This window comes from Hypanus sabinus, chromosome 3, assembly GCF_030144855.1.
Source record: "Hypanus sabinus isolate sHypSab1 chromosome 3, sHypSab1.hap1, whole genome shotgun sequence".
Taxonomy (NCBI): domain Eukaryota; kingdom Metazoa; phylum Chordata; class Chondrichthyes; order Myliobatiformes; family Dasyatidae; genus Hypanus; species Hypanus sabinus.
The window spans coordinates 110,707,603-110,727,269 of NC_082708.1; the positions used below are offsets into that span (position 1 = coordinate 110,707,603).

At 40.9% G+C, this 19,667-nt stretch overlaps 1 protein-coding gene across 1 annotated transcript in view; it reads left to right on the forward strand.

Annotated features, from left to right (window-relative positions):
• etfdh (electron transfer flavoprotein dehydrogenase) overlaps window positions 1-15,613 on the forward strand; it is a 57,191-nt gene extending 41,578 nt beyond the window's left edge. Inside the window, exons 12-13 of the mRNA XM_059964938.1 lie at window positions 1,604-1,825; window positions 14,286-15,613. Coding sequence (XP_059820921.1) covers window positions 1,604-1,825; window positions 14,286-14,449 — 386 coding nt within the window. The 3' untranslated portion in view covers window positions 14,450-15,613. The remainder of the gene's footprint in view (window positions 1-1,603; window positions 1,826-14,285) is intronic.
• The last annotated feature ends 4,054 nt before the right edge of the window (window positions 15,614-19,667 follow it).

Sequence of the window (19,667 nt, forward strand, 5' to 3'; positions counted from 1 at the left end):
ACCCCAGGTTGGGAACTCCTGATCTATGTGGTGAGATACCTTAGTCAAAATGCAAAATCCATTTACATTACATATGTAAGGCAGTCTTAAATAATATTTTAAATAATTTTGTGCATGAAACAATATTGTGCACATTGAACCATCAGAAAAGTGAACTATCACTACCTCAGCCACCCAGGTGGATAGTTAATGGCTGTTTCTCATCACCATCATTGCTGACTCTGAATTTACATACTTCTGGTAAACAGTCTTCATCTTGCACTGGTTCATTGCACATATGTACTAATGCAGCCAGTCAGCATGTCAGATTTTCATTGTAAAGATCTTGGCAACTAATTTCCTTGCTTTTTTGTGATCAGACACTTTATTGACACATATTAAAAATTTAATACTATGCCTTTTCTTTCAAATTTCTGCAGCCAGCCTGCTGGATGTTCACAATTACATTCAATCGTAGTTCTTCATGATAGACCTTTGCTTGTTTCATGAGTGGCATACTGTATGTTCACTCCAATAATGATAAATTTACTCTTTCAATGCCCAATCAAGATCTTTATTTTTCACTTTATGCAGTGTTTTCCTATTTTTCATTAATTTCTGTTCATTACATATGTAAGGTCACTTCTCAGAACTGTCTGTGGTACACAGAGACCTGCGCATCACCTGGGAACCTTCCCAATGCCTTTTGGAATTTTCCATTTGTGATGTTGTGTCAGCACCAATGTTCCCTCTAATCCTTAGTAGTCAGTGTGCGCAAAAATCTTACGTTGTGCAAATTTTTTTCCTGTGACAAAAATATGTGCACACTCCTGTAACAGATAATGACGGGTTCTGTTCCGAGCTTTTGTACTCCATGCAAATACTATCCCATTTCTTTCCACTAACAAATTCTCCAGCAACCTATGCATCATACAATACAAGCAGATAACTACAGTTTCCGAATCATACATAAATATTTCTCATAGCTGAACGTTCATGACCTCATGAGCTTCCGGTGTAGCAGTTTTTATTATTTTGTTAAGCCATTCAACTTTAAACAAATTTGAAGTTGTTTTCTGCTTCACGCCCTTTGCTTCTTTTGAATTCGACATAGTGAATCAATATTTTTTTCAATAAAAACTTAGTAAGCTTTCTACAGGATTTGAAACAGATCTTTGTAAACTTTACAATATGTACACTATTCGCCAAAGATGGCTGCCGCCGTGATGCGGCTGTACAAACCGCAACAGGAAAGATAAATTAGTGACATGCATTGTGGTATTTGAAAAACCAACTAACTAGTTAACAGAAACACTTAGCTCAAAGATTGTTTTCAAGAAGTATAATTATTAATTACTACATTATTTTAGGTAACTAACCTTTTGTGTGCACATTAATTTCCTTTGTGCACTGGTTGAAAAACGTGTGTGCGCCCAGACACGTGCACAACTTAGAGGGAACATAAGTCAGCACTCAAAATTTTTAGATTTTGGAGGTTTTCAGATTTTGTAATGTCTGATTATGGGGTTCTCAACCTGTGCCTCATTGGTACAAAGTTGTAACTTTCAATGGAACAAATGGGTAATGCAAAGATTTAGCTAAATACATATCTATTAAATTGCAGGTGCAGATTTTTCTCAGTTAAAGCCAGCCAAGGACTGCGCGGTCATTGAATACCCCAAGCCAGATGGAAAAATCAGCTTTGACCTTCTGTCCTCTGTGGCCCTTAGTGGAACCAACCATGAAGATGATCAACCAGCACATTTAACCCTATTGAATGATAGTATACCAGTAAACAGGAACTTGGCTGAGTTCGATGGACCAGAGCAAAGATTCTGTCCTGCAGGTATTATCTACTAACATGTTTTGCTATTGTCTTCTTTTCACACAGGGTGATAGTATGAAATCCTTGCAGCATAATCTTAGTGATTTGCAGTAATTATTTTGTACAGGTGATGTCCATTGGGGGGAAAAAAACAAACTATTGTAGAAGGTTTTTTTAAATTTGTTTCTCTTCATATTAAATGTACCCCTGTACCACCTTTTCAGGGACTGAGGAGGAAATGAAGATGTAGAAATTAAACTCTGTGCAACCCAATTGATTTTGGTGATCTCATCGCTTAAATATCTTTTTCAAATCACTTTTATTTGTTTAAACACCTCATGGCAATTCCTAATACATCATTAGCGTTCAACTAATTGTGCATGTTATTATAGATTCATAGTTATATGGCATAGAAACAGCTCCTTTCAGCCCAACTCTCCATGCTGACCAAGATGCCAGTATGTGCTGCTCCCATTTGCCTGTGCTTGGTCCATATTCCTCCAGAGTTTTCTTATCCATGTACCAGTTCAAGTGTTTTTTAAAACAGTGTAATTGTACCTGCCTCTACTAACTCCTCTGGTGGTTCATCCTATATACCCACCACCCTCTATGTGGAAAAATTTACCCCTCAGATTCCCTTTAAACCTTTCCTCTCTCACCTTAAACCTTCTGTTCTCCAGTTTTAGATTTCCCAATCCTGGGGAAGAGACTTACTATCTACCCTGTTTATGCTCCTCATCTAGTAAACTTCTTCAAAGTCAACCCTCAACCTCCTTTATGAGGGGAAACAGTCTGTTCTTCTATTCTCTTCTCAAGTCCTGTAGTCCAGGGTAATATTTCTGTGAATCTTTTCTGCACACTCTGGCATAATCACACCCTTCCTACGGGCGTGGTGATTAGAACTGCACACAGTGCTCCAAGTGTGGCCTAACCAACAATTTGGACAATTGTAAGGTGATGACCCAACACTTATATGATGCCTGAGCTGATAAAGGCAAACATTATCATACACCATAGAAAATCTTCACTTTGTAAATCAGCCCGCTCTATGAACATCTTTTCAGGCAGTCTCAAGATCATGAATGACTTGGTTATTTGAGGCCTCCTTATATATTCTCCTCTTCCCAGACATGAAGTCTGAGATTATCAATAGGTGTCTAAAGCTCTTCACTACAGAGTGAAGGGGATATCATTTGCTTCAGTGGCCTATTCATTTAGTTGGAATATGGCCTTTTTGATTTCCTGTGGATCAGGGTGGAACAAAGTAAGAGCAATAGTTTGCTGTGCAATCTGGTCAATTTGTTTGCATTGAGGACAGAATCATGGATAAGGAGGTTATCAAAATTTTCTTACCAATGGGCATTAACTGCTTCTCTGTCCTTGAGATCTTCACCTCTGTTCTTAGCTGCAAATGAACTAAAGGATTGGATGTTAGGATTATAGATGACTGACAGCATTGAAGAACACACAGATTTCATGGATGTCATTGAGTTACTGAGTCTTCTTTCTATTATCACCTATTATCTATAGGTCATAATTTGAGGTATGGTGGAGCTTACAGACTAGAAAAAAACATTTGTATGCAATTAATTAGCTCCTCAGTGCTCCTCATCAAACCAATCAGGTTCACTTGATGCTAACGTTGTGGGGCCAGGTTAATGGATGTTACAGATTAGATTAGGTGATTGTTGTCCAGTAATCATCAGTAACTGTTATGCGCAGATGTTGCAGGCAGTTTTGCAAATCCCTGCTTGGAAAATAACCTTATCTAATCAGTGCCAATGCCTGGACTGGATTTATTACCATGAGGTGTGGTGCTCATTTCTTAAGATAAAACTCTGCTCCAAGAATTTCCTTTGAAAGCCCATGCTAGAATTTCACCATCCTCCTCGTTCAGTTCTCCAATTATGTTTAAGACATGGGAGCAGGATTAGACCATTTGGCCCATCGGGTTTGCTCCGCCATTCCATCATGGCTGATTGTTTCTTCTCAATCCCATTCTTCTGTCTTCTCCCTGTAAACTTTGACACCCTTACTAATAAAGAGACTCTGTCCTCTGGTCCTAGACTCGCCCACTATAGGAAACATGCTCTCCACATTCACTCTTTCTAGACTTTCAGTATTCAATATATTTTAATGATGTCCCTTCCCCTCCCCCATTCTTCTAAACTCCAGTGGTACAGGCCCAGAGCCATCAAACGCTTCTCATGTGTTAGCCCTTTCATTCCCAGGTTCATTCTTGTGAACCTCCCCTTTCCAATGCAAGCACATCCTTTCTTAGAAAGGTGGCCTCTAACTACTCACAATACTTCTAAGTCAAGTATCATCAGTGCTTTGTATAGTTTCAGCGTTACATCCTTGCTTTTGTATTCTAGTCCTCTTGAAATGAATGTGAACATTGCATTTCTTCCTCCCCACAGAATCCCTCACATGGACTCCTAAAAATCTTTGCACCTTTGATATTTGTATTCGCTTCCCTGTTTAGAAATTGGTCTACAACTTTATTCCTTCTACCAAAGTGTATGACCATATACTTACCTACACTGTAATGCACCTGCCATTTCTTAGCCCGTTCCCCTAATTTGTCTAAGTTCACCTGATTCCTCAACACCTATCTTTGTATCATCAGCAAACTCAGCCACGTGGCCATCAATTTTGCCAACCAAATCATTGATGTATAACATGAAAAGAAGCAATCTTAACACCAACCCCTGCAGAACACCACTGGCCTCTGGCAGCCAAGAAGAAAAGGTCCCTTTATTCCCACTCTTTGCCTCCTGCCAATCAATCAGTCTTCTATTTGTGTTGGTATCGTACAGTAATACTATGGGCTCTTATTGTGCTTAGCTCCTCAAATGCAGCACTTTGTCAAAGGCCTTCTGAAAATCTAAGTAAACAATATCCGCTGACTCTCATTTGTCTATCTTGCTTGTTATTTCGTCAAAGAATTCCAACAGATTTGTCAGGCAAGATTTCCCCTTAAGGAATCCATGCTGACTTCGGCCTATTTTATCATGTGCCTCCAGGCACCTTGAAACCTCATCCTTAATACTGGACTCCAACATCTTCCCAACCACTGAAGTCAGGCTAACTGACCTATAATTTCCTGTCTTTTCCCACCCTCTCTTAACCAGTAGAGTGACATTTGCAATTTTCCAGTCATCCAGAATCCCTTTTCCTTAAGCTAATATATTACTGTAATTTGGCTTTACGCAGAGATTTCTCCTTAGATCTCAAATGAGGCTCAACTTTTTCTGGGTTGCCCTCTTATCCTTAACATACTTGGAATCTTGCAAAGCATTTTATTTAATCTTGCTTGTCAGTGGTATTTTGTGTCCCCCCACATTTTCTTTCTTCTGTATGGGGCTTCCCTGTTTTCATTCTTGCTGCCTGCCATACATTTCTTTATCCAATTCTTGATATCTCTTGACATCCAGAGTTCCTTGGATTTGTTGTTCTTGCCTTTGACCTCTAAAGCGAACTTGTTGGCCATAAGCTGTCACTATTTCACTTTTAAATTACTTTCACCTGTAGGATGTAAAGTAATGCCTATTTTTGCTAGATTCTGTCATAAGGTATTGAAATTGTCCTCATCCTTGTCCATAAACACCTTAAATTAAGGTCATTATTTCCACTGACACTCTAACTATTTGCCTATGATTAGGTATGTTACTGCCCCTATTGGGACAATCTATATACTGCTCAAAAAGTTCTCCTGATTACACTTTTTTTAAATCCATCTTTTCTGAAGTTTTCATACTGAGGTGATTCAAATTAATTAAGTGGAAGTTGAAATCCCCTGCTACTCTGCTTCTCTGTCATTTGCCTAAATTCTTTCCACAATACTCATTAATTCATCCTGTCTCATTGCACAATGTTCGTTTCTGGAGAGGCTGGAATATTTAACTTGAATGTACTTAATAATCACATCCTCCACATTATTATTGCAAATATGGTTTTCCTAGTCTACATGAAGATTAAAGTCTGTTATGTTTACTATATTACTCTTTTTTCCATACACTTTTGCAAAACAAAATACAACTACTGTTACCAAGCTTAGTTTATTCCATGAGTATTTGTAATGCCATATGTATTACCTACCTAGCTCAAATCGGGCAATTCCATTAAGCTCATTCCATCTCTTTATTCTGTGTCCTCTATAGCAGAGTTCCTTTGACATATGCATCAACTCGCCCTTAATTCTGTTTGCCATTAACAGGAAATAAATTTACTTGTTAGTATACTTAGTTGTCAAGTAACCAATCAGGACACGCTTGAGATTTGGTTGGAAACAGGAGACCATGGAGAAAGCCTGTGTAGTTATGGAGAAAAAATGTGCAAACTCCACAGAGACGGTGCCTGAGGTCAGGATGTGGGCTGTGGAGCTGTGAAGCAGGAGCCCTTCTGCACTTCTAAGCCCTGAGTTATACCTTTGGGACATAGAACAGTACAGTTGGGACCCTTCAGCGCATAATGTTGTGCCATCCTTTTGATCTACTCCTTGATCAATCTAACCCTTTCCTCCTATGCAGCACATAACCCTCCAGTTTTCTTTCAGTATACCTATCTAAGAGCCTCTTAGTGTCCCTAATGTATCAGCTTTGACCACCATCTACAGTGCATTCCAGGCACCAACCACTCCGTGTTTTTTTAAAAAAAACATACCTACCTCTGATATCTCCCCTAACCTTTTCCCCACTCTACCATAAAATGATGTTTTCTGGTATTAGCCATTGCCACTCTGTGAAAAAGGTGCTGGCTATCCACTCTGTCTATGATTCGTAGTCTTCTACACTAATACCAAGTCACCACTTGTACTCTTCGCTCCAAAGGGAAAAGCCCTTGCTCACTCAACCTTTCTTCATAGACCTGTTAATCTAATCAAGGGAACATCCTGGTAAATTTCCTCTCTACCCTCTCTAATGATTCCACATCCTTCCTTTAATTAAGCAATCAAAATTGAACACAACGTACCTCACATATCTTGAACTCAATCCCCCAAATAACATACACCATATGTCTTCTTAACCACAGCCTATCAGCCTGCGTGGAAACTGCGAGGAATCTAAGTACTTGGTCTCCAAGATCCCACATTGCTAAGTATTCTGCTGTTCATCATGTATTCTACCTGACGTTCAACCTTCCAAAGCATAGTGCTTCACACTTTTTCAGAGTGAACTCCATCTGCCACTCCTCAGCCCAGCTTTGTATCCTGTGTCCTATTGTAACTTGCAACAACCTTCTACACTATCCACAGCACCACCAGCCTTCATGTCATCTGCAAACTTACTAACTCATCTTAAACTTCCTTATCCAAGTGAGTTATAAAAATCACCAAAGAGCAGGGGTCCCAGAACAGGACCCTGTGCAACACTGCAGGCGGAATATGTTCCATCTCCTGCCACCTTCTGTGAGCTAGTCAATTCCAAATCTGTCCATGAATTCTATGCCTCATTTGGTTTGTAACTTCCTCAAAAATGGCAATTAGGCTCATGATATATGATCTGCCCATCACAGAGCTATGCTGACTATCCTAATGACAATCACAAACGAGAAAATCTGCAGATGCTGGACATCTAAGCCACACATACAAAATGCTGGAGGAACTCAGCAGGCCAGGCAACATCTATGGGAGAGAGTATAGTCGATGTTTTGGGCAGAGACTCTTAGCAGGACTAGAGGAAAAAATAAGATGAGGGGTGGGGGGGGGGAAGAGAAGGCCACCTTGTATTCCATCTGGGTAACCACCAACCTGATAGTATAAACATCGATTTCTTGAATTTCTGGTAATGGTCCCCCTCTCCTCCACCATTCCCCATCCCCTTTTCCTTTTCTTCCTGCCTGCTTATTGCCTCCCTCTGGTGTTCCTCCCCCCCCTTTCTTTCATGGTCTTCTGTCCTCTCCTATCAGACTCGCCCCTCTCCAGCCCTGTATCTCTTTCACCAATCAACTTCGCAGCTCTTTATTTCACCCCTCCCTCTCCCAGTTACACCCATCAGCTTGTGTCTCTCCCTCCCCTTTCCCAGCTTTTAATTCTACCCCTCAACTTTTTTTTCTCCAGTCCTGATGAAGGGTCTCGGTTGGAAACATCAACTGTACTCTTTTCCATAGATTCTGCCTGGCCTGCTGAGTTCCTCTGGCAATTTGTTATACCTAATAAAACTACGTCTCTGCAAATGCTCATAAATCTGTTTCTAAGAATCCACTCCATTAACTTGCTCATCACTGGCATAAGAATCTCTGATCTATAATTCCCAGGATTATCCCTGTTACCCTTCTTGAATAAAAGTACAACATCTGCCATCCCCTAATCCTGTGGTAGTACTCCTGTGGCCAGTGAGGAGGCATAGATCATCTTCAATGTCATTGTAATCTCTTCCCTCACTTCCTATAGTGAACTGGGGTATATCCTGTCTGGCTCCAGGGACTTGTCTATCTGAATATTTCTCAGAAGATTCAGCAGTGCCTCTTTCGTAACTTCAACATTCTCCAGCACATTAGCCTATTCTATGCTGATTTCACATTCAAGATACCTTGTGAATACTACAGCAAAGTATTCATTAAGGAGCTCCTACCTCCTTCAACTCCAGGCACATTTCCCCATTTATCCCTGAGTGGTCCTACCATCATCCTACTCTAGTCTACCTCTAGTCATCCTCTTGTTCTTTATATGCATGTAGAATGCCTTGGGATTTTCCCTAATACTATTTTCCAAAGCCTTTTCATGCCCCCTTCTGAGTGCCTTCCTGACTACCTTATAACACTCAAGAATCCTGTGTAGTCCTTAACCTGAACCTCAAGTATGCATCCTTCTCCCACACGACTAGAAATTCCACCTCTCATCTCAACTATGGTTCCTTCACATAGTTCACAGTCCAGGTATGATCCAGAACTATATAAGAAATCTATGTATGACCTTTGGAAGGCTATTTTAAGTGCAAAACAAAAACAATTTTGATTGAGATGGAATCAAATCTTTGTCAGCTCTGACTGGGTTTGGAGGCCATTACTTCTACAAAGAAACCTAACATCATGAATGGTTGTGATGCTTCACTCCCAGATGAACTCAATGTCTTTTATGCACGCTATGAAAAAAGCTACACCCATACAAATCACAGGTGACCCTGTGATCTCTGTCTCAGAGGCTGATGTCAGAATATCTTTCAAGGAGATGAACCCTCGCAAGGTATCGAGCCCTGATGGTGTACCAGGTGGGGCTCTGAAAATCTGTGCCAGTCAACTGTACAAGGACATCTTCAATCTCTCACTGCTGCAGTTGGAGGTTCCCACTTGTTTCAAAAAGTCAACAATCATATCAGTGCCCAAGAAGAGCAGCATGCTGCCTCAACAACAATCTCCCAGTTGTACTCAAATCTACTATGATGAAATGCTTTCAGAGATTGGTCATGGCTAGAATCAACTCCTGCCTAAGCAAAGACCTGGACCAGCTGCAATTTGCCTGTCACCACAATAGGTCTACAGCATTTGCTATCTCACTGTCTCTCCACTCGGCCTTGGATCACCTGGACAATAGTAATATCTACATCATGCTGCTATTTATTGGTTACAGCATTTAACACAATCGTACTCTCTTCTAATCAACGAGCTTCAAAACCTCATCCTCTATATCTCCCTCTCCAACTTGATCTTTAACTTCCTCACTAGAAGACTGCAGTCTTTGCGGATTGGAAATAACATCACCTCCTTGCCGACAGTCAACAGTGGTGCACCTCGAGGTGCTTAGCCCACTGGTCTATTCTGAATGAATGAAATTAATTTATTTCGGTCAGTACAAACATAACAAAAAGCATCATTTACAACGATGATTTCATAGGACAAAATTACAACAAAAAACATAGATATTCTTTAAAACAGACCAAAAGGGTGGAGGCTGAAGCTACAACTTATTATGCCTACCCCTCTTACTTATACAACAACATATTTGGCGTCAATCATCACATTAAAAACAAAAAATTTCATAATCTTTTAACACAAAATCCAATTCCAAATATAATTTATTTATATTACTCCCATTCATTTTAAATCATGTATTTTATATTTGTTCATTAAATAATTTTTTTTAACTTGTTTAGTGCATGTTTTTAAATTCTTACTACAACCCTCTGACTGAAATACAATGATTTTTTACATTTGTTCTTTGTTTTTGAAATATCCATATTCCTCTCTAATCATGTTGACTTTCTCTCATTTTAAACTATCTTTGGATACTTTGTGGAAACTGTCCATTTTTTACATTATACATAATTGTTTTAAAATCTACGAAATCTCTACACCCATGACTTTGTGGCTAGGCACAGCTCAAATACCACCTGTAAATTTCCCTACAACACAACTATTGTTGGCAGAATTTTGGATGGTGACAAGGAGGTGTACAGGAGAGAGATGGGTCAGCAGCTTGAGTGGTGTCGCAACAACAACCGTGCACTCAACATCAATAAGACCAAGGAATTAATTGTGGACCAGAAAGGAGTCAAGGGAACACATATCATTCCTTATTGAAGGATCAGCAGTAGAAAGGGTGAGCAGTTTCAAGTTCCTGGGTGTCAACATTCTGAAGATCTATCCTGGGCCCAACATATTGATGCAATTACAAGGCAGCATGAGAGTGGTACATTGTATTAGGAGTTTGAGAAGACTTAGTACCTCACCAAAAACACTGCAAATTCCTACAGACGTATCATGGAGAGCATTCTAACTGGTTGCTTCACTGTTTGGTATGAAGGGTGATACCAGGTGGTGATGCAACCAGTGATACAACCCCCCTCCCCCTCACCACCACCACCAACACTCTTTACCCTCCCTCCCTCCCTATCTGCTTTGAAACATTTAAACTCCAGAACATCAAGCAGATAATCCTGCTCTTGCAATAAGCAGGTCGAGGTAATAGCTATCTTTTTAATTCCCTGTATAGATCGTGCTCTAAGTTCATTACCTTTGTTCTTAATACTTCCTGCTTTAAATACATTTTAACCCACACAACTGACTACATTTCCAGCTAGCTTCCTTCCCAACCGCCCCAACCTTTTTATTCTGGCATCTTCTCCCTTCCCTTTCAATCCCAAAGAAGGGTCTCAGCCCAAAGCATCGCCTGTTTATTCACTTCCATAGATGCTGTCTGATCTGCTGAGTTCCTCCAGCACTTTGTGTGTGTTGCTTTGGATTTTCTGCATCTGTAGATTTTCTCATGTTTATGGCTGCATTTATGCCTTATCAACCAGATATCCTTCCTCACAGTCCCTCTGCAAATTCCATCTTTTCACCATTTTCACTTTTATATGACCTAACAATTTGGTTCCATCCCCCAGCAACCTAGTTTAAACCTTCCCCAAAACCTCTAGCAAACCTGCCACAAGGGCATTGGTCCCTCTCAAATCCCAGCGTAACTCACCCCTTTTGTACAGTCCATACCTTCCCCAGAAAAATGTTGAGAGTACAAAGCTTGTATGTGTCTATCAGAATAAAAGATAAAGATAACAGGTTTAGGGAACCTTGGTTTTCAAGCGATACTGGGGCCCTGGTTAAGAAAAAAAAGGAGGTGCATAGCAGGTATCAGCAGGTAGGAACAAACTATGTACTTCTGAAGTATAAGAAATGTAAGAAAACACTCGAAAGCAATCAGGAGGGCTAAAAGAAGGCATAAGATTGCCCCGACAGAAAAAGCAATGGAGAATCCTAAAGGATTCTACAGGAATATTAATACCAGAAATATTGCACGGGACAAAAGTGGTCCTCTGGAAAATCAGAATGGTAATCCATGTAGACCAGAAGAAATGAGGGATATCTTAAATGGATTTTTTTACGTCTATTTGCTTGGAAGACAGTATAGAAGTGGGCTCAGTACTTTGATTTATGAAAGCCAATGTGCCAAAAGCTTTCTTTACAATCCATTTTTCAGCTGGGCCAGAATCCACTGCAAGCCATGATAGTCTTCCTCACTGTCCACTACACTCCCAATCTTCGTGCCATCTGCAAACTTGCTGATCCAGTTAAGCACATTATCATCCAGATCATTGATATAGCTGACAAACAACAGACCCAGCACTGATCCCTGCAGCACTCCACTAGTTACAGGCCTCCAGTCAGAGAGGCAACCATCTACTACCACTCTCTGGCTTCTCCCACAAAACCAATGTCTAGTCCAATTTACTACCTCATCTTCAATGTCAAGCAGCTAAACCTTGACCAACCTCCCATGCAGGATCTTGTCAAAAGCCTTGCTAAAGTCCATGTAGACAACATCCACTGCCTTGACTTCATCAACTTCCCTGGTAACTTCCTTGAAAAACTCTAAGATTGTTTAGACACGACCTACCACGCACAAATCCATGGTAATTATCCCTCATTAGTGCATGTCTATCCAAATACTCAAATGTCCAGTCCCTGAGAATATTTTCCAATAATTCTCCCACTTCTGGTGTCAGGCTCACTGACTTACAATTCCTGGTTTGTTTTCAGAGCTGTTCTTAAACTGCAGAACAACATTGGCTATTCTCCGGTCCTCCAGTACCTTTCCTGTCGCTAAGGATGATTTAAATATTTCTGTTAGGGCCTTGGCAATTTCTGCACTTGCCTCCCACAGGGTCCATGGGAACACCTTGTCAGGCCCTTGAGATTTATCCACCCTAATTTGCTTCAAGACAGCAAATACCTCCTCCTCTGCAGCTTTGCCTCACTTCTATAGACTGTGTCGGTCTTCTGAGTACAAATGCACTTAAAATTCACCTTAACATCTCCCCCATCTCTTTTGGTGCCATGCATGGATTATCATACATATTGACTCAGCACAATTTCCTGCCCAAATAAACATTAAAGAAGCAGTTCATAGTTACTTTCACTTACACCAGTTTTATGTCTTCAGCTTTTAAAAACTGAATTCAAATTCCACGAATGTTGTGATATTTCTAACTTTACAATGTCAACCCTTCAGTAAGAGGCAGTTAATTGTTCCAATGCATTGAACAGTTATAGATTCTTATTCCTTTCCAGAGGTTTAATCTCCTTTGGTTGTTGTTGATTCATTCAGAACAAGTTGCTGGAGGATCTCAGTGGGTCAGGCACCATCTGTAGAGAGAAAAGGATTGTCAACCATCCCACCCCTCAGAATGAAGGGCCTTGACCAAAACATTGACCTGACTATAACCTTTGAATTGAAGTAAATGAAACCACTTTCTAATGAATTCATTGACTGTTTGAATATAGCTAAGATTGGGGATCTGCAGAGGCCTTTCTCAACCAGAGATAGTAAGTAGCTGGAATATACCACCTGATAAAGTGGTGGAAATAAAGTTGCTATCACCATCTAAGAACTGTCTAAATGAGGTTCCTTCTGCTTCATCATAAGATTTTTGAATGATCCATTAACCAATAAACACTATCTCATTATTCCTTTCTTTGCACTTTTTTATTTTGTGACATAGTAATTTCATACCTTTGTACTGTACTGCTACAGCAAAATAACAAATTTCATGTCATATAAGACAGTGATAATAAATTTGATTCTGAATTGCCTAGGCTTAGACAGCTATAAGCTAAGAACTGAAAGATATGATTAAGACGGAGGAGTGCTACTGGTTGGCATGGGCAAATTGGACCGGATGGCCTGTTTCCATGCTGTATCTCTGACTCTAATTTCCTTTTTAAACTGAAAATTCTCGGACCTCTGTTCAGACATACCAGAATTCCAGCTGACATGTTCTCCAACTCGTCCGTGCCTCCCTTCCCTTCAGCCAGCGTCTCACCGAAACACAAAAGCCCAGTACTTCCTAGAGACTGCATACACAGGAGTGAAGAGATTGCTGGTACACTGGCTCTATAGAGGCCCTATTGAATTGGGCACTTAGTTGGATAGTGATTGAATATAGGTTTTCCAATCAGAGGAACCTATTCCACTATCTGAGAAGATGGCCCATTAGTTTATCCTTCAGCAGTTCTATGTCTAACTAGTGACCATTATTCAAAATAATTTCTCTGCGCTATTCATCAGTGTTCTTGTAAACTGCTAGATAATTGTGTATACCATCCTTAGAAATAGAAAGAGAATGCATGTGGGAATTCCTTTTGTGAACTTAATTTTTTAATGTTTTGATTAATATACTGATTAATTTAGTCCATCTTAGAGAGTTCTCTGCCTTTTATGTATTTATTGAGTTACAAAGTGGAAAAGGCCCATCTGGCCCGTTGAGTTGCAACACTCAGCAATCCCCCGATTTAATCCTAGCCTAATCACGGTATATCTTCGGACTGTGGGAGGAAACCAGAGCCCCCAGAGGAAACGTAAGGTTGTGGGGAGAATGTACAATCTCCTCACAGACAGCAACAGGAATTGAACCCAGATTGCCTGTACTGCAAAATGTTGTGCTAAAAACTATACTACCATACCGCCAGGTTCTACTGCTTATATTCCATATGTTGATCCCCGTGTAAATTTTATGACATAAATTATTTCTTTCACAACTCACAGGTGTTTATGAGTATGTTCCTTTGGAAAGTGGTGATGGAATGAGATTGCAGATTAATGCTCAGAATTGCGTTCACTGCAAGACTTGTGACATTAAGGATCCCAGCCAGAATATCAACTGGGTGGTACCGGAAGGAGGTGGTGGCCCAGCTTATAATGGAATGTGAACAATCAATTGATTTGAAGTGTAGCTACAGTGTTATGTTGTGAGATATTGTATATTAATAGAATTGTTAGATCAGGACTCAATTATTGTATTAATTGTTCAAATGTAAAGTTGAAAAATTACATTTTTCTAATTAATGTCAGATGTTTCATTCTGGTTTCACTAAACATTGCCTTTCTTTCTTCTACTAAATACATTGGGGATCAATGGTTATCTCAGGAGCCATGGCAGTTAAACTGACAAAATTATGCCTGCATTTATTCTTTAATCTTGCTGCTTCAGTTGTGTCTTTGCCAAAATCATCTGATCACTGTCAATCAGTACCTCAAAAATGTTAAACTTTTAGTTTACAGACCTTAATAGTACATTGAGTGATTTTTTTAAACAAAATAATTGCAAGTTGAAATTAATTTATCTGTGTTGGCTGAAATTGCTTTGTATATTTATCAACAATTAGTGCCGTGGACTGCTTGTTTATTACTTGAAAAATCTGACAAATCAAGTGCTACTATCAAACTACTTCAGCACTAAATCCAGACTAACCAAGGAAAAACAGAATAAAGCAATGCACACAAAATGCTGGAGGAATGCTGCAGGTCAGGCAGCATCTATGGAAAAGAGTACAGTCGATGTTTCAGGTGGAAACCTATCCTGCTGAAGGGTCTTGGCCCATAACATCGACTGTACTCTTTTCCATAGATGCTGCCTGACCTGAGTTCCTCTAGCATTTTGTGTGTATTTGTTTGGATTTCCAACATCTGCAGATTTTCTCTTGTTTGTGGAAAATGAGAATAAAAACTGATTTAAAAACAGTTCCATTGTGCCTTTTTCTAAAGTGCTACATTTCAAATATATACCAGATTACTAAATTATTTACATTTTTTTAAGTAGATTGCTACATTAAGATATTGCTAGCAATAATATTGTTTAGCAAAAGTATTTTAATTTAAAATGTGTAGTATTTAATCCAGTTTTAAAATTCTTATTGGTAGAAGCTGAGGGTAGTAAGACATTTTATTTAGCTAATTTGGTCAGTACTGCTGTGTAATAATTATTATGGTATTGTATGTAGAGAGCACACGATTAAATTAATTGGTTAAATATGAAGTTTCATTGGAATGTAAATAAACTTGTAAATGTTCAATTTCTATAATAAAATCATTTATGTAAGATTTTTTGGATTATCTATTTTCTTTTAAAGCCTTTCTGTTTTAAGAGTTGTAAATTCTTTTCTCAGTGACTTGTGTTTCGGTGCACCATTGATAAACTCTTTGGAACATCATGTATTAGGTGTCCTTTATCAGTAAGATTGGGTATTTTTATCTTATAGAGCACTACTGCACAGAAACTGGCTCTTCGACCCATCTAGTCCAAGCCAAAGTATTATTCTGCTTACCCCCATCAACCTGCACCTGGACCACAGCCCTCCATAACCCTCCTATCCATGTACTTATCCAAACTTCATTTAAATGTTGAAATTGTAGAAACATGGAAAACCTACAGCACAATATAGGCATTTCAGCCCACAAAGCTGTGCCAAACATGTCCTTACTTTTGAAATTACTTAGGGTTACCCATAGTCCTCTATATTTCTAGCCTATACCACTGTTGCTGGCAGTCCATTCCATGCACTCACCACTCGCTGCTTAAAAAAAATTACCCATGACATCTCCTCTGTTCCTATTTCCAAGCACCTTAAAAGTGTGCCCTCTGACTATCCACACGATGAATGCCTCTCATCATCCTATAGAAGTGATCTATCAGATCACTTCTCATCCTTTGTCGTTCCAAGGGAAAAAGGCTGAGTTCACTCAACCTATTCTCATAAGGCATGCTCCCCAATCCAGGCAAATTCCTTGTAAATCTCCTCTGCACCCTTTCTATGGTTTCCACATCCTTCCTATAGTGAGGCACCCAAAACTGAGCACAGTACTCCATGTAGGGTCTGACCAGGGTCCTATACAGCTGCAGCATTACCTCTCGGCTCCTAAACTCAATCCCACAATTGATGAGGGCCAATGCACCGTATGCTTTCTTAACCACAGAGTCAATCTGTGCAGCAGCTTTGAGTGTCCTACGGACTCAGACCCCAAGATCCTCTGATCCTCCGCACTGCCAAGAGTCTTACCATTAATACTATACTCTGTCATTATATTAGACTCACCAAAATGAACCACCTCACACTTACCTGGGTTGAACTCCATCTGTCACTTCTCAGCACAGTTTTGCCTGCTAGCAACATCCCACTGTAACCTCTAACACCATCCACAACACCTCCAACCTTTGTGTCATCAGCAAATTTACTAACCCATCCCTCCACTTTCTCATCTGGGTCATTTATAAAAATCACAAAGAGTAGGTGTCCCAGAACAGATCCCTGAAGCACACCACTGGTCACTGACCTCCATGCAGAATATGACCCGTCTACAACCACTCTTCCCCTTCTGTGAGCAAGCCAGTTCTGGATCCAGAGCAATGTCCCCTTGGATCCTATACCTCCTTACTTTCTCAATAAGCCTTGCATGGTTTACCTTGTCAAATGCCTGGCTGAAATCTATATGCACCACATCTTCTGCTCTAGCTTCATTAAATTGTTTAGTCATCCTCAAAAAAAAGGCATGATCTGCCTTTGACAAAGCCGTGCTGACTATTCCTAATCATATTAGGCCTCTCCAAATGTTCATAAATCCTGCCTCTCAGGATCTTCTCCATCAACTTACCAACCACTGAGGTAAGACGTACTGCTCTATAATTCCCTGGGCTATCTCTACTCCCTTTCTTGAATAAGGGAACAACATCTGCAACCCTCCAATCCTCCAGAACCTCTCCCGTTGCCATTGATGATGCAAAGTTCATCGCCAGAGGATCAGCAATCTCCTCCCTCGCCTCCCACAGTAGCCTAGGGTACAACTCGTCTACTCCCAGTGACTTATCCAACTTGATGCTTTCCAAAAGCATCCGAGAATATCCTCTTTCCTTAATATCTACATGCTTAAGCTTTTCAGTCCACTGTAAGTCACCTACAACCGCCAAGATCCTTTTCTGTAGTGATTACTGAAGCAAAGTACTCATTAAGTACCTCTGCTATCTGCTCCAGTTCCATACACACCAGATTGAATCTACATCCACTGATTCTGCTGGCAGCTCATTCCACACTCTCACCAACTTCTAAGCAAAAAGTTCCCCTTAAACATTTCATCTTTTACCCTTAATCCGTGACCTTTAGTTCAAGTCTCACCCTATCTCAGTGGAAAAAGCCTGCTTGTGTTTATCCTATCTGTATCTCATAATTTTATATACCTGTATCAAATCTCCCCTCATTCTGCCATGCTCCAAGGAGAAAAGTACTAACCTATTCAACCTTTCCCTATAACTCAGGTCCTCAAGAACTGGCAACAACCTTGTAAATTTCTCTGCACTTTTTCAATCTTAGTGACATCTTTTCTGCAGGTAGATGACCAAAACTACACACAATACTCCGAATTAGGCCTAATTAATGTTTTATACAAATTCAACAAAACTTCCCAACTCCTGTACTTAATACTTCGATTTATGAAGGTCAATGTGCCAAAAGTTCTCCTTATGATCCTATCTACCTCTGATGCCAAGGAATTGTGGATCTGTATCTCCAGACCCCTCTGTTCTACCACAATGAACAACTAGTCACTGTACAAGTCCTACCTTGGCAACATGAGTGAATCTGCAGATGCTGGAGATAAATAAAAACACAAAATGCTGGCAGAACTCCGCAGGCCAGACAGCATCTATGGGAGGAGGTAGTGACGACTTTTCGGGCCGAAACCCTTCATCAGGAGTGAAGTAACATGGGATGGTCGAGGAGGGATAAGAAGTGGGGGGAGGGATGGAGTAGAGAGCTAAGAAGTGATAGGCTGGAGGGAAATGGGCTCGGGGAAAGGTGGAGAATTATGGGAAATAAGAGAAAGAAAGGTAGGGCTGGGGGAGGGGGAGATTATAGTGGGTGGGGGGGGGGAGAGAAAGAGAGCCAGACTAATAGATAGGGATGGGGGTAAGGGGGGGCAGGGGTATTAACAGAGGTCTGTGAGTTGGATGTTCATGCCGGCAGGTAGGAGGCTACCTAGGCAGGAGATAAGGTATTGCTCCATCGACCTGCGTGTGGCCTCATCTTGACAGTAGAGGAGGCCATGGACAGACATACCGGAGTGGGAGTGGTCTGTGGAATTGAAGTGTGTGGCCACAGGGAGATCCCGCCACTGCTGGAGGACTGAGCACCGGTGTTCTGCAAAACGGTCTCCCAGTCTGTGGCGGGTCTCCCCAATGTATAAATGGCCACATCGGGAGCACTGGATACAGTATATCACCCCAGTTGACTCGCAGGTGAAGTGGTGCCTCACCTGAAAGGACTGTCTGGGGCCTGGGATGGTGGTGAGGGAAGAAGTGTGGGGGCAGGTGTAGCACTTCTGTTTGCAGGGATAAGTGCCCAGAGGGAGGTCGGTGGGGAGGGATGGGGGAGATGAATGGACAAGGGAGTCCTGGGGGGAGGAGAAGATGTGGCTGGTGGTGGGATCACGTAGGAGGTGGCGGAAGTTACGGAGGATTATATAATGGATCTGTAGGCTGGTAGGGTGATAGGTGAGGACCAGGGGGACTCTATCCCTGGTGGGCTGGCGGTGAGGGCAGAGGTGCGTGAAATACGGGAGATGCAATGGAGGGCAGAGTTGATGGTGGATAAAGGGAAGCCCCTTTCTTTAAAAAAGGAAGACATCTCCTTTGTCCTAGAATGAAAGGCTTCATCCTGAGAGCAGATGCAGTGGAGGCAGAGGAATTGAGAGGAAGGGTTAGCATTTTTGCAGGAGACAGGGTGGGAGGAGGAATAGTCTAGGTAGCTGTGGGAGTTAGTAGGTTTGTATTCACCTGGTCTATTTCCGACACCACCCTCCCCTTTCTAGATTTTTCTGTTTCTATCTCTGGAGACAGCCTATCCACCGACGTCTACTACAAACCTACTAACTCCCACAGCTACCTAGACTATTCCTCCTCCCACCCTGTCTCCTGCAAAAATGCTATCCCTTTCTCTCAATTCTTCCGCCTCTGGTGCTGCTGTTATATTATCCCTGTATAAAAGTGTAACTTACCTTCCACACATCAAAAACCCGGAACATTAAGCATCCAGTCCTGTCCCTCTCTCAACCATCTGTTACAAAATCATAGTTCCATGTGCTGATCCATGGTCTAAATTT